General features: G+C 33.0%; 1 protein-coding gene across 1 annotated transcript; it reads left to right on the top strand.

Annotated features, from left to right (window-relative positions):
• The first annotated feature begins 3,901 nt into the window (after positions 1 to 3,901).
• On the top strand, positions 3,902 to 15,475 carry LOC139514588 (uncharacterized). Its single transcript, XM_071303992.1, has 6 exons — positions 3,902 to 3,930; positions 4,573 to 4,629; positions 5,035 to 5,085; positions 11,916 to 11,965; positions 12,426 to 12,491; positions 13,393 to 15,475. Exons 5-6 carry the CDS (start codon positions 12,440 to 12,442, stop codon positions 15,384 to 15,386), a joined length of 2,046 nt encoding a protein of 681 aa, XP_071160093.1. The 5' UTR covers positions 3,902 to 3,930; positions 4,573 to 4,629; positions 5,035 to 5,085; positions 11,916 to 11,965; positions 12,426 to 12,439; the 3' UTR covers positions 15,387 to 15,475.
• The last annotated feature ends 1,130 nt before the right edge of the window (positions 15,476 to 16,605 follow it).

Raw genomic sequence — 16,605 nt, 5'->3', positions numbered from 1 at the left:
GAGTACAAAAAGATAAAGTATTGTCATCTGCATAGTTATATAAACTACCATTTTTAACAAAAAGAAAAATATCATTTATAAATATATTAAACAACAATGGCCCTAGTATCGAACCCTGTGGTACGCCTTTATGGATGTCAGCCCAACCACTCAGAACATTGTTGACTTTAATTTGCTGATCGCCACCAAGTGGCAAGACGGATGCAACATAGATTTGAACCGATGGTACGATGATTGCCTTTTTAAAAAATTCTGGTTAAGAATGATTGAACAAGAAGTTTTGAATCCTTCTTGGGTACTTTTAACTAGAGGTCATAGATCTATGTAAATCATCATACAGTAAGCGAGGGTATCACCAAACTATACTGCAGATAACGTAATAAACAACCACTGATGATGCTATCACATTTCAATCTGAACATGAAAGAAGAGTTATTAGTGCAAACACATTCAAGGTTAACTGAAGGACAAAAACTTCCTTATTGAGCAATGAAAATATCTTACTCTCTAAACATACAAGTGAGTTACCCACAATTCACTATATGATTTGCCATACTTATGTAAATAATTAGTTCATGACTACTAGAAGTATACAAATAATTAGTAGAAAAACAACTGCAATACATAACACAAAGGTATAAGATGACTCTATATTAAAGGGAATGATAAATTCAGAGCTCAAAGCTGAAAATATTGGCCTTCAATCCACCTTTCTTATGCAAGAAACTTAAAAAGCATAAATGGAAAACCAAATTAGAATTCCTTACAGAAAAATAATAGTCATTGAAGATACTCGTTCTGTATCCAATAAAGCAGATACCAACTCACAAGAAAAAAGTGCTGCCACCATAAATGTGTATCAGAAACATACAATTTATAATTAATAACTTTGCGTGACAGAATGAAGCTCAAACAGACCAACCTGCTGGAGACTTAATGCCTGTAAAGTCAACAATCACTAATAATACAACAACAAACAGTACTCAGTAATATTGATGAAACCAATACAACGGGATATATAGTATATATATGTACAAACCTAGAACACAGATACACTTTAAGTTATTCTGTGGCTATTCCTCCGGTAATGCATGCTACATATAAGCCTCCTTAATATAATGTCTCGCATCACAATCACTTATATCTCAATATTATACACCAGGCTCTAGAGCATTTTCATTTGAACAATTCAAAATGTGTCCACTTTATGTCCTTCAAATTCACAAGACAGAACGAAACATGTTCATGTCTGTCCAGTTACAAGGATACTAGTATACAGACCACCTACCAAAACACTTGGACCAATACTATGCAACTGTAGGGACCAACATTTGGTTCAACAAAAAAGATAATAATAGTGTAATTAGTGTTTAAAATGGCGTTCAGTACTACCCTATAAAATCAAAATCAAGCTTTTAACTGTGAAAGTATTAAGGTAGATTCATGGCATACCGCCATCTTGGATTGTACAATCGCAGGACACAATACACCTTATCGCTATTTAGTCCAATCCGGGAAAACAGTCATTTATACAACTTTCTGTTTGGGTCAGGCCGCCGAAAATAGAGGTCATCAGTAGTGAGCTGAGGGAGGAAAAAACTGTAGAAAGCGATCATCAAGAAACTTTGATAGAATATGATCCACTTTTTCGAAATTAAAATTGAAGTGAAAAAATATTTTGTTTGAAGTATTTACGGTAGTTTGAACAGGTCTCATTATAAAGTATCATGCATGGTGAATTGTTTAAACAGAGTCCCAGATAGCTTCAACTGGATGAAAAAGTTGTGCAATTTTAGAACTTATCCGGAATGGAATACATAGCGATTAGGTGTATCCGTCTAGTTCTTTGCATATTTTTGCATATTTAGAGGCAGGTTTGCAATTAATTACTTAGGCTGTTTGTTAAAATTAAGAAAACTTAGTGATTTATTGCATTATCCCAAATGTTAAAACAAATACTAAATATTTGTGTTTTTAGAAGCAATTTTTCAACTTAGCGGTTTAAGGAGAAATACCTCTTTTAGTTAAAAAAAATATACTGGATTGATAGGGAATTATTTTTTTGAACTTGTAGCAAGAAAACAAGTTCGGTGACACCATTGCATCTTTTTTTTTATTTTCTTAAAACATATGATTAAACCTATCTTCTCATATTTTATTTCAAAATTACATTTCATAGTTTTCTTTTTATGCACAAAAATGTGTTTTTTCATGAACAATCTAAGCAAATATGGGCAAATTTTGAGGGACCCGTAGCTTGGAAAAAAAAGCACAGTTACCCATAATAATTGTTATATTTTTGAAAAAAGCAAAGTATAAAAAATTCTATCTAAGGAAATGTATACCTATTCTATCTTAAGACATGTGATCCATTATTTTCCGATGTTTAAGCTACGTGATTGTAACGATGTTGAAAAAGCGGTCGATTCCCACTACCCACTACCACCTACCATGTATCCCCCTAAAAATTACGAGTGTTTGCCAAGACTTTTTTTAATATTTTCAGTAGACGAAATTATTTCTTAACTTCAAATAATTTGATATCATTTTATGTAATTTAGTAATGTCATGTGAAATATATTTGAATAAAAAGTAAAAATATAAAAAATACCAAAACTTCAAGGAATATTCAAAATGGAAAGTCGTTTATCAAAGAGCGAAATCAAAAGCTCAAACACATCAAACAAACGGAAAGCAACAGTCTGATTTGGTACTGGCATTTCCTTCCGTATATGACTTGGTGGATTAAACTTGGTATCATAGTTAGCTAAACCTCTCACTGGTATGACAGTCACAAAGAATTCCATTATTATTGACAGCACTTTTAATTTCAATCAAAGACATGTATACACATATTCACATGTATGTCTCTGTTTCAATTAAAAGGCACGTGATTTGAAAGTTCTTACTTTTTTACAGATTGTTTACAATATTAACAAAAATTAGTGCATTCTTGAGAAATTTAAGAAACTTTTCAGATCATATGTACTTATTCCCTTTGAAAACAATTATCATATATAAAAATACATTTACCCATGTCTGCGCAAGGCAAAAAGCTTTTGGTGTCTTAGCAGGACATATCATTTTGTAGTCCTTTTTTACAAAGCTTATATCATTCAAATTTCAACCAAATGAAATCATGCGTAAATGAATTCAAAATATAACCGATCTGCCCATTATGTGCATTAAAGATCAATTTGATTATTTAAAAGCCGGATTCGTATACCGCATAAAATATTATCACACTTAATATTCTTGGGACAGGAGTAAAACCAAGAATAGCCTGATCAAATTCACAAAGACATCATCTATAACGAAGTCAATAAATCAATCAATAAAATGTATTAGGGAGTTAGAAAGTCAGACTGTTTCTTAATTTCAAATGTAAGAATGTTCTCAAAGTGTCTCTAAATTTAACTGGTTACAAGTTTAATATCAATTTTGCACTATAACCTGAAATATATTCTAATGTTGTCGAATTTTCCCGTGCTAGTCCGAAGCTAGATCCATAAAAGTTGTGGACATTATTATAAAACGTCTACAGGGGTTCTTGAACTTGTGTCAATTATGCTAAATTTGAATACAATACACCTTGGTAAATATTGTTCTCTCACAAATTGTGTTACACCTCAATTTGTTTACGTCAATTTTACAATGACTGGAAATCTTTAGTTACAAACATTCAATGAGTAATGTTTTCTTCCAATCTAAGGAAAACATCTTTAAAAGCACTTTTATTTGTGGTTTAATTTCCAACTTTTAATGACCTTTTACGTCAAATAGATGTCAAACGGATATTTATTTGGTGTGGTCATTTGTCATAACAGATATTTATCAAGGATATAGTTATATTTACAATTATCATTTCCCTATAAATATGAAACAAAATCTTTTAACATTTATTTTTAACTTAATAATTTCTACACAAAGGTAAGAACACTAGTGTATACTTTAATTAGTTAAAACTATTTTGAAGGTTATAAAAAAGGACGTTCAAAAGATTTTATAACAATTTGATCCGTATAGATGATTGAAATACTTTCACTTCAATTTTTATGCCCCACCTACGATAGTAGAGGGGCATTATGTTTTCTGGTCTGTGCGTCCGTTCGTCCGTCTGTTCGTCCGTTCGTTCGTCCGTCTGTCCCGCTTCAGGTTAAAGTTTTTGGTCAAGGTAGTTTTTGATGAAGTTGAAGTCCAATCAACTTGAAACTTAGTATACATGTGCCCTATGATATGATCTTTCTAATTTAAATGCCAAATTAGAGTTTTGACCCCAATTTCACGGTTCACTGAACATAGAAAATGATAGTGCAAATTTCAGGTTTAAGTTTTTGGTCAAGGTAGTTTTTGATAAAGTAGAAGTCCAATTAACTTGAAACTTAGTATACATGTTCCCTTTGATAAGATCATTCTAATTTTAATGCCAAATTAGAGAATTTATTCTAATTTCACGGTCCACTAAACATAGAAAATGATAGTGCGAGTGGGGCATCCGTGTACTGTGGACACATTCTTGTTGATCAATGTTATTATTAGTATGATTATTTGTTTTATTTATTGCTGTTTTAGACTTTGGAATGTGGATTCAAGTAGTGTGGTTACTATGTATCAGTATTGCTTGCAGTGGTAATGTATTTTTTCTTATCAATTTTATATAGGACAGGTTGTAATTATTTATATAAATACTTCGTATATTTCTGTATTTTATGTTCTTTACATTACGCTCATCTGTATAGTAAATCTGTATAGTAAATTCGAATAATCGTTGTTGTAATATTTCACTTTATTTGTTTGTTGTCAATTCAAATGATTTAAAAAAAAATTTTAATGTGCATTATAATGAGTGAATTAGATGTAGGCTTCTCCTCGGAGCTTCTGTATGGCAATATAAATAGATGTACTATATTTTCTTTTTTTGGTTTAATTGCCAAAATCTAAACTTTTAGCTGGAAAATTATAAAACTTGTACTAAAATATCTTTTTAGACTATATGTATATTGTATAATGTATTGAATTTCTTTTTATCAACAGCAAATGTTTTACCAAAGAAAGTTACTGACGTGAGGATTGGTGATAGCCAAGGTAGGTGACAGGAAACATTTTAAGTACCAGAAACTGGCATGACTGGTATTGGATGGCATATCGTAACGCGTGATAAACAATGATTTATAACCAGGAATAAATAAAAACATGACGGATTTCGTAACGATATATAAATATGACAGAAATATGGAAAACATAAGACTGTGTGCTTGCATCATCCATTTGTGTTAAGTGGTTCATAAATCATCAGTGAAAACTTGTACAAAATATCTGTACAAATTATAATTTGTACAACAATACAACTTGTACACAAGATATAATACTATGCAACTTAGTATTTATTTTTTAAGCATAAAGTATATGTTGATAATATTTTTGAGTTAACATATCTGTAGAATCAAAGAGACCAAATAACACAATATCATTAAAATATGCAGTATTAATCATACAGTCTTCAACCATAGATATTTATTTTCAATATATTCCAAATCATTAAATTGCAAATATTATAGAAAATGAATTAATCCTAAATAAATTATGCTACAAATGTGTTTGTCACTAAATTTCTGAGTCGAAGGATTCAATCATTCTTTCACCATAATTAAAAGAAATCTTCAAGAATTAAAAAACTTTTTTAGAAATCGCTTTCACTTCCAAATATAATATAATAATATAAACTGTTCATAACGTTTCAGATAACGAAATCCTATTATCTTAGATGCTCATAAAAATTAACAAGATTGGTATTGGCAGGAAATGGCCACAGCATTTATTAACAGATATGATATATGTACTGTTATATGAAATTCAATTTGTGATATGATATATGTACTATTATATGAAATGCAATTTGTGATACATGTAGATATATGAACTAAAATTAACTGATAAAAATGCATATGTGTCTTTGAAAATGTTATATGATGATCGCCGAATATGTTTGAGGTGGCAGACCATATATGAAAAGGGGAAGTTCAAGATAAGCTATTAACCCTGGAAATCAGAGGCTAATGCTATCATACGATTACAATAAGTCTGTAAACTGCAAATATGTTATCTAAGCGCAGCGAAATCTGCCATAAATCAAGCGACCAACCCTGGATATCAGAAGTTATCGCTACCAACGCAAAGTTTAATAAAAATCAGGAAAAAAAAACAACAAACTAATAAATTTCTTTCCAAGTTATCCATTCAATTTCTATATGCATGCACGTCCACTCCTCGTCCAGGATTAATCTTTTTTCTTGAAAGACCGTCTGGTCATTAGAACTTTTGTACATCTTTCCACATAGAGTGATGATTTAATTGATGTAGTCTAGACAATACAATTCTGAAATAAACAAACAAAACCAAACAGCAGTATCTTCCGTAGGAATTGCGTTCTACTAATAAATTTAAGGGAGGGTGGGCGGGTTTTAGAAGATAAATCTATGGCTAAAAAATGCGTCTGCTTTTCCTAAATGTCGTCGTCAAAAAGGAGGATTATGGGTAAATCAATCACTTGCAAAGATCGATAATCCAACTAGAAACCAAATACTATTACTTGACGATGTAGTATAACGACGGACAGTGGTATGAGCACTACCGATAACTGATTTAAATTTTAGATTTTAAATCCTATTATCTTAGATGCTCATAAAAATTAACAAGATTGGTATTGGCAGGAAATGGCCACAGCATTTATTAACAGATATGATATATGTACTGTTATATGAAATTCAATTTGTGATATGATATATGTACTATTATATGAAATGCAATTTGTGATACATGTAGATATATGAACTAAAATTAACTGATAAAAATGCATATGTGTCTTTGAAAATGTTATATGATGATCGCCGAATATGTTTGAGGTGGCAGACCATATATGAAAAGGGGAAGTTCAAGATAAGCTATTAACCCTGGAAATCAGAGGCTAATGCTATCATACGATTACAATAAGTCTGTAAACTGCAAATATGTTATCTAAGCGCAGCGAAATCTGCCAAATTGGCGGTGCTGCGACAATTTTAGCCTATAGTTAAAATTTTCACAGAACCGTCAACCGCCAATAAAATTGGGGGGAGCTGCGCATAGCTGTGCCATTTCAAGCAAAATTTGATTAAAATAATTTTCTAATAAATGAATATGCCATTATATGATATAAATTGTAAATTAACAAGCAACTATTTGTATTATTTCTAAAACAGCCCAATAATGTCGATATTTCGTTTAACTGTTCACTAAGAACATATATAGGCAACTAAAAACTGTCAAATAGATATAGGAAGATGTGGTGTGAGTGCCAATGTGACAACTATCCATCCTAACAACAATTTAAAAAAAAAAACGTAAACCATTATAGGTAAATGTAGGCCCCAAACACGGAGCCCTTGCCCACACCGAACAACAAGCTATAAATTGCCCCAAAATTACTAGTGCAAAACCATTCAAACGGGAAAACCAACGGTCTAATCTATATATATATATATATATAATGTAATGTTTGAAGACCGTCATTGCAGTCTTGGCAATAAAACTCGAGACCAAATCAAGTTGTAACAGGCAAATCAATATATAACCTTGATATAAATTGAACTAGCTAATGATGAAAGTAACCTAGTTTGATATTTTAAATATATCATTTCCCAATGTGCACTGTAATATAGCTGTGAGGATCTTCCAATCTTCGCATTAGAATATTCTTCACCTTAGAGATAGTTAGCCATCGGTAAAAACAAACCTACCATCAAATTTTCACTTCCGACCTTTCAAAGCCAAATTACCTCCTCCCGGTCGTTGTCTTGCTTCCAAAATCATTCTTAATATTGACGACCTAACAATCCAAACCCTTATAGGAGAATCGGCAACATACACACAATTAACTGGGAATTCGTATATGTAACGCAAATATGCACCCGCTTTCAAACGACCTAAATATTTTATTGGATAATCCATCACAACACAAGTTCTCTCCATATATAGATATATGAAGATGTGGTATGAGTGCCAATGAGACAAAAATCCATCCAAGTCACAATTTATAGAAGTAACCATTATAGGTCCATACCTATGTTGAATGAGTTCGACGAACAACGAGAATGTTTAATACATAAAACATGTAGAGATCATATTTGGAGTATTGTAGAAAATTGGTATTTAGTCAAACTAGCTAACCATCAAAAGACAAAATAGCGGTCCACCTACTACAAGTCTATCTGGCAAATAGCAAAGCAATAAAAGCCACTGGACAAACACATTTGTCTAATTGCTCAGGAAGAATGTGTATAGTTGTATATTATTTTGAACTGTTTTACCTTCAGACAATCTGTGATCAACTGATAACGTGCCTTGCTATAATTTGCGTGTAAATTTGAACTATATTTATTTATTCAACTTTCAATAATGATACACAATGTACAGTGCATCATAAGCTTATTTGGCTGGCAGTATTACTTGTATATATGAATGTAATTGTTTGTTATAATTCAGGTTGCACTTTAATATTAAGATACTCTATTCTATAGTTAACCCTCTACCAAACTGATCGGTCTTAGATGAAACCAAATGAGTTTCTACATATTTCTTGTAAATTTTTACATCAGTCTTGTTTAAAGCATGATTTGTAGACCATGTATTGCTCATATTTTGAACTGTCAACTCCCCAACCATACATAAAAAGACCACGACAAGCCCAGGAAAAACAGCCTGGAATATCATAGCTTTCGTATGCAGAACTTCATATACCTGATAATATTGACAAATTACGATGCAAAATCTCTCTTAAAAAGCCAACCTACTGTCCATCTGAAGCAACCCTGAACGCTCCAAACCAACGCTTACTGTAAATTTTTAGTAAAGTCTTCATAAACATTTAGCTTATTGTAAATGCTTAAGCCAGATCAAGCTGATCGATGTGTACGTATTGTTCAATTAGCAAATCCTAATTTAAAATATATGCAGTAAAAGCACAACGTCCTGCAAGGACATAAGCCATACATTGGCAAGACCAAAATCTTTCCCGAAACTGTTTAACAAATGTAAAGCCCGTGTAAACTTTTCGTACTATCTACTACCGAATTGTGTATTTGAAAGTCTATTCCAGTTTCGAAATGACCATATGAAAGTTATGTGTGGTATGATAAATGCTTCCGGTCCCAATGTACGGGATCGGATCACCCGAAAACGAGACAGACAATCTGCAGCTGCATTACTTGAGCCTGGAATATACAACGCTCAAATCTGAAATTAATTACCATTAATAACAATACTAGAGAACGAATCAACATCCTTACTAACTTTGATATTTGCTTGTTAATCATCAAATATAGTGCTTGGTTTTAATATAACTTAATAAATAATGATAAAAAAAAATGTTGCTAAATTGAGAGGTTAGAATTATCTTTTAACAAAAATTTTAATAAGATTAAAAGTATCCGATCCCAGTATAGCTCTTGATTGATTTTACATGATAGTAATACGAATATACGTTAAATTCAGTTGTGTTTATTGGAGTCCACCCTTTATCCAATAGATGATACATCAGTTTGGATTCGAAATCAATGCAATCCAACTTCTATACAAAATTAAACATAAGATTAACATAACAAAAATTCTCAATTTGATATCTCTTTAAGATCAATTGTAATAGCATTTGCTAAAAATTCACTTCATATTTTGTCCAGTATACGAGTTCGTATTGACGAGATACTGCAACGAGTTGCTTACACGTGCCTTAAATCTCGGTCTAAACAGAGGCCTAGTTTGCTTAAATCTTACATTTTTGCCTGCCTTCAGGAAAACAGTCTTGTATGGGACACTGAATCATAAGTGGGTGTTCCTCAAAGCAACTTAAACAAGAATGAGTATAAGCACATGAATGAACCCCGCATAAACCTTGGTAATTGAATGCGAAACATTTTAAGGACCCCATTCTTATTGCCATTACCAATACTAGACGGAGAATACATATTGAGTAGCCATAAGTCAGGGTCAACAACAGCCCAAACACCAGCTGGATCCTGTGACATTCTGAGACGAAATTTTTCATCGTACGACTTCCATCCTAGTGCGCACCACTTAGCGCCTAGCCATATACTATGTATGTACTTGAGTAAATCTTGAAAAACAGTCGAGTGACCAGTAGTACAAAATATACTAATATAGACTAAAAAAAAACGCATCTGTCCAGTTACCCAATGTACCTATTGTGTAAATTTCTGTTTTGTTGCTGTCTTGGTTGTATTCCGGGGGAGGGGGGTTACTGACTATCTTTTACGGTATAACTGTGCCGACAGCACTTTCTAAATCATACCCGTTCTAACCAGAAAACGTTGCAAAACATACCCTGTTCTAAACAGAAATATTGTAGAAAAAAATCACCTTCTAGACATGCTAAGAATGCGAAAATGTATACCCTGTTCTAGACACGCTTGTAAAATGTATACCTTAGTCTGGCCAGAGACCTTTATTTTCTAGACTAGTTCAGAAATATAAATCGTGTCACCAAACAGTTTATCAATGTAAGCAAAAAACATACGTGTTTCAATATCCAGTATCCAATCTGTTCTTTTTAATTCAATTGTTTAAAAATTAAACCTGTTCCCGACAGCAGTGCAATAAAAAGCAACCCTGTTCTAATCAGCAAGACATGAAAATAAGGGGCCTGTTTCTGTGTCACATTCTTACATATAAAAATAAAGGAAGACCCCCCTTTTTTGGGGGGTATCACAAGTCCTGTGAAATAACGACTTTCTAATTATCCACAGAAGAGGCCTCTGAATAAGCTAATGGTAAGGCCAGATCAACATATTCGCCTGAAATGATTTAACTTATCGACATTTCTTGCAAGCTCATCATTGTCCTTAATACTACACGGAGATGAATTTTGAAAAACTGGAAAATTACCTGATTATCATCAGCAGAACTAGAAGTAGCGGTCGTGAATACCGGAGCCATAGTAAGTCATAGACATAACCTCTGAACTGTGTAAAGTTGTTGCTACTGGACCCTCTATATATATGTTAACACTCGAATCTCCATCAATGTTTGAACGCAAAAAGTTTTCTTAGCCTATGTAGAACACATTGTCGCCTCTTCCTACCAGATACCTTGAGCATTTTAAACTGAAAAAGACATGCTATGATAAATTATGTAAATATGTATATGAACATATAAGTATTAAAACAATGCAAAAGAAACAAAAAAAAAAAAAAAAACAACGCATTTGCTGATTCTGCTGTGGCCGATCGTGTCTCAAAGCACGAGAACAAAAAAATGAATATAAGATTTGCCAATGCCAATGGCCCATCCATCGTAAAGCAAACAATATTTTATTTTGTATTCAATAATCCAGCCATCTCAACTTTTAACGGCGTCTCTAATCAACCAAAATAATGCTAAATTTAGATATATAAGATTGCTCTAAATTTGAACTAAATTCAAATTGTCAAAATTGCATATCGGAAATAAAATTTAGAAATAATTCGATGTAGTAGTAATCTATTTTCTTCTCGGAATGACGGCAAAACCTGACCATGCCGTCTTCAAAAAATCATAATTTGCCATGACCCTTCGACAATTGTATCCATCGAGTCAAAATAAACGACAATTAAATCATTGATAAATATTATTTGAAACAGTTTTAAAACAAATAAGGTTTTTAACAACTTATGTGTCAGATTGGTTCCGATTTTTTAGAAGATAAATCTATGGCTAAAAAATGCGTCTGCTTTTCCTAAATGTCGTCGTCAAAAAGGAGGATTATGGGTAAATCAATCACTTGCAAAGATCGATAATCCAACTAGAAACCAAATACTATTACTTGACGATGTAGTATAACGACGGACAGTGGTATGAGCACTACCGATAACTGATTTAAATTTTAGATTTTAAATCCTATTACATCGTTATAGAAGAGGATGGGGTGCCCTATTATGTGAGTATTACAATCAGATTTTTTCCATTATAGTGTTTATAAGTTGAAGACGTTTTTGCATTCCTACAAGTTATTTCAAATCAATAACTGCTTCCGGAACACCTGGGTTCTTCCTCCAGGATTTTTGTATGATCAGCAAGAAAAGGTCTTCAAATGGTTTGAGTTTTGTTGAAATCGCTGGTATACCTTTGATAGGAGTGAAGTTTCTTTGAATGACTGTTTACATTCTACTTTGATTTGTGCAAACACTAAAGATAATCATAAAGAGAAACTGTTAACAGAAAAATGATAAGCTATAACAGACAATAAAATGAGAGTTTTATCGTGAATTCTATTCTAGTCCATAATGATCATTGTAGGAGAGAATCTATTGTTGAAGATGCACATAAACCTATGTGAGCGACGCAGGCTCTTCAGAGTCTCTAATTACGTAAATTTAACATGTATATTTTTATTTTAGTTACAGGCACATCAATGTTGCTTAGAACAACAAGCCTAGGACTTGTGCTCGGAGCTGCAATATCAGGTAAATTCATTCATTATCGCCGAAATGGCATTTATCGCCTACATATTAGTGCTAAAAACTTGTATAATTATAGATTATCGTTGATAATCTCAACGCGATTGATTTTCTCGCTTGAGCCGGTACGGCGAAAGCGAGAAAAGCAATCGAGTTAAGATGACCAATTATAATCTGTTTATCGCTATTTTACATATGACTACGTTGTCAATTTCATGTCAATTTCAATAGCAACGCCACGTGTCTCCTGAGTCTCTAGCGATAATATTACATCTCAAGCGAGTAGCATGATACTAAAAATTATTACAAAGAAAAGAATCAGAGGAAAAATGTACAAAATAGCGATAAATATCAATAATTATTTAATGTATCACATAAAGAGCTTATTTATCAGAATAAATAGATGAAACTTGAAATTTGTCAATGAGACAGTAACCCAACGACACAAACAACAAACGTACCCTTCTATAGCTTTTTCATTTTCAATGCAATACATTACAAATACTAACGAAGCCATTTTTAATTGATTATTAACATTAAAAAAACAACATTAGACGTGTTCGGAGTAAATAACTAAAACCTGTTTAATTGACCTACCAAACATAAGTATATGTATAATAGGCGATGGAACATTTTACTTAATTGCTACAATTTATCTTTTACCAGAAAATAAATATGAACATAATATATGACCATAGACCATTTGTTTGAACAAAAACCTGCCCATCATACAGTAAATTATGAACGAAAGATGGTCGTTATTGGCTCTTTCCTTTCTTTGATGTGTATACATTCGTCGTTTTGAATAACTTTTTAGTTTATGTTGTTTTACTATTTTATATACATCATAACAAATGTCATCAGATTTTATACATCTAAATTCAATATTCCATATGTTTGATTCCAGATGGATGTATATACTATAAAAGTATCTGCACCAACAGAGACGAAATCAAACGTCTTGACAATATAATAAATGGTATGGTTAGTCAATATGAACAGGAGTATGTACTCGCCAAGAAGAACTACTTCGATTTGAAAACAGCAACAACAAATAACGCTTATATATCATATTATATAAACCATACTATTCAGATTGTTGAATCTCTGCAAGATATCGAGGAATCTCTGGTAGCACAACTTGAATTTAAGTTACCAGCCTCGTCGTCAATCAATAATCTTACATTTGAGCTATACCTAAATAGCGTAATGGGACAAATTGAATACAGACTTGCCGACCTCAGCCAAATGTTGGCAACTCATAAACAAAACGCTCTTATAGGCATAGCAGTTCGTTATCTAGTGGAAGCAGCCGTCAGTAAGTTTACAAAATCATTTCAAAATGCATACAACATGGTTAGTAACGAAGACATTCTTGCAACAACACAAGCATCTTTATGGGACCGAATGGGGAACAGTGAAATTGACGTGGCGACAAAGAGAGGAACTATTCAGAAATTAAAACTTGTGCCAAAAGCTTTTAAACAAATGGCAAAGAACTTTGGGCAGAATGTACGTGATTTTGGAGCAAGCATAAAAAAATGGAAAAGAATTAATAACTGGAAAGGTTTTAAAGGTAAACTTGCCCATACCTTCAGAAAGCCCATTGCAAAGATGAATAGCGTAAAACAGTTCATAACAAATCCAGCTGTAAGGACAAAATTTGTAAAAAATTACAAGCTTTCATGGTCACAAGGTATAATGACCGGAATAGGTATGCTTGGGGATGGCATTATGCAATATGTCACAGTCAAGGAATGGAGCAAAGTTGCCACTGAAATGGAAAAGGCACGTGAAAGCTATCAAAAGTACCATGATAACTTGAAAAGCAACTTAACCCAACTTCGCGAAGAAAAAGAGGAAACAGCTAAGATATGGAACCAAACGATTGATATTTTCAAGAATATCACCTTACCGTTTAAAGCTTTGATGATAAATGCGTCACAAAACAGTAACTTTTCTGACGTTGTAGGACTAGCAAAACTTCCCGTAGATACAAATGGTCCATTGTTTACCATTGACTTTGATAAACTGGTTCAAACTTCACTAGCCTCAAACCAGCTTACCGTCATAGATTTTCTGAAAGACGTAGACAATAATATGACTGTTATTGAAGACGAGATGAGGGCCCGTCTGGTATTGTATAACAATACGCTATCTAAATCTGAAAACAGTGAACCTGTTTCAGACATTTTTGATGATATTAAAAGCATTTTGCAATTCAGTTCATCACAGACTATGAAAAACTTTGGCAATCAGTTGACCCCAAAAGATTTGGTATGCACCGTATCTATTTTACGTTCTGATATATCAGAGTACGATTATTTCCCTTTAGACTCATTCCGTCCTCGATGTGAGGTAAATTATACAGCATTTCAAGACCTTTCGTCTTACGCATTGTTGCAGAGGAAATCTAGACTAATGCGACAAATTGTCATTAAATCTGTGAATGGAAATACAGAGGAGTCTCTTACGGGACTTTTAGATGCTGTCCATAATGCGTATCTTGGTGTAAGCGATTCAGATGTTGCAGCATTTGGAAGTTCAGTTACTGATAGAGACGTCATATGTGTAATATCGGAAGAATATCCATCCAAACAGAAATACGATTTTATAAACTTAGAACCCTTCCGATCTGACTGTTCTCTTGTTACATCAACTGATTACAGTAAGTTGATTGCCGACGCTATGAAACTGAGGGAGCTTGCTTCAGGAATACAAAATAGTTTAAAAACCTGTAAGGATTACTCTTTTTGTCCTTGTTTGACGCAAGTGGCAAGTCAAAACCAAGTTACAGTGGCAGATGTGGAACAAATTTTAAATCAGCTTGATCCAAACTGGGAACCAAACCAAGCTGCTTCATTCTGTAGCCCTACCGGATGTGACTGCAAACATCTTTAAAAGTACACACACTATTCAATTTGTTCTCTTGAATGGTTATTGTTTCAACACCATTATCAAAATAAAATCTTTATTTTTATATTGTTAAATGCGTATATAACTATAGATATAAAAAAAAAAGAAGATGTGATATGATTGCCAATGAGACACCTCTCCACAATAGACCAAAATGACACAGAATTTAACAACTATTGGCCATCGTACGGCCTTCAACAATGAGCAAAGCCCTATAGAATGAGAATAAAGTTAGAAACTTGTTCTACATGCAATTCGTATCATTAATATGTGATAAGGATGAGATCTTGACAAACTATAAGTCAATCGTGGCCTCATTAAATAACACGTCTGATGACTCGACTTGTTTGTATTCGATACTCAAACTTCACAAAGCTCCGAACAGACAACGGTACATAGTCATCCTATCTGCATGTTCTAATAAGGACTCGTTGTGATAAATTCTTAACACCTTTTACACAATCATACCACATGAAAAACTCGAACCCGTATACAAAGATGTTCAACATTTCTAGTAACAAACGCTACATATCATTGTGTTTGGTACAATTCGGTATATTTTGTAAACATGCTACACAGAAGAAAAAGTTATCAGTATACTGGAGTTTTTCATTGACAACATATATTTGAATTTGGTGGTTAACATTTTCAGCAGGCTGTCAGCAATTCTATTAGAACCAACTGATCACATCTCCTTGTCGACTATTTCGTATTTTCATATGTGTTGGAGTTCCTTCAGACACTTACGAAAAACAAGAAGATAAACGAAACTAGATCATTTAATTTCACACACATGTATATTGATAATGTTCTTCCCATTTACAATCCAACCTTTTCTGCCATGCATTACTGCTTGGATCGCTCCTGTTCTAGAGATTAATAAGATATTCAAGGGCTAGCAGCTGTTACGCATACTTTGGAACGCGTTACCGGTGTCTGAGCAAAACAATAATGAGGCAGGATTTTGTCCAGAACGTCCCGTCCTTTTAATAATTTCTGTACTGTTATGTTCCTTTTGTTGACATGACTTTTGATGTGACTCGGTATTTGCATCCAACTCGATTTTTTTCACTTTTGGCGTTCCTGGTGCAATTTGATCCAGAGAGGCAGGTAGGACACATGAGGTTTTTATAGTCTTGTTTTCGTGTTACTTAATTTGTACTTTATTGGTAAATTGTATACATCTTGTCATTAAGTTTTACTG

This window comes from Mytilus edulis, chromosome 3 (genome assembly GCF_963676685.1).
Source record: "Mytilus edulis chromosome 3, xbMytEdul2.2, whole genome shotgun sequence".
Classification (NCBI taxonomy): Eukaryota; Metazoa; Mollusca; class Bivalvia; order Mytilida; family Mytilidae; genus Mytilus; species Mytilus edulis.
The sequence above is the reverse complement of the archived record's forward strand: the minus strand, read 5'-3'. Positions and strand labels throughout refer to the sequence as shown.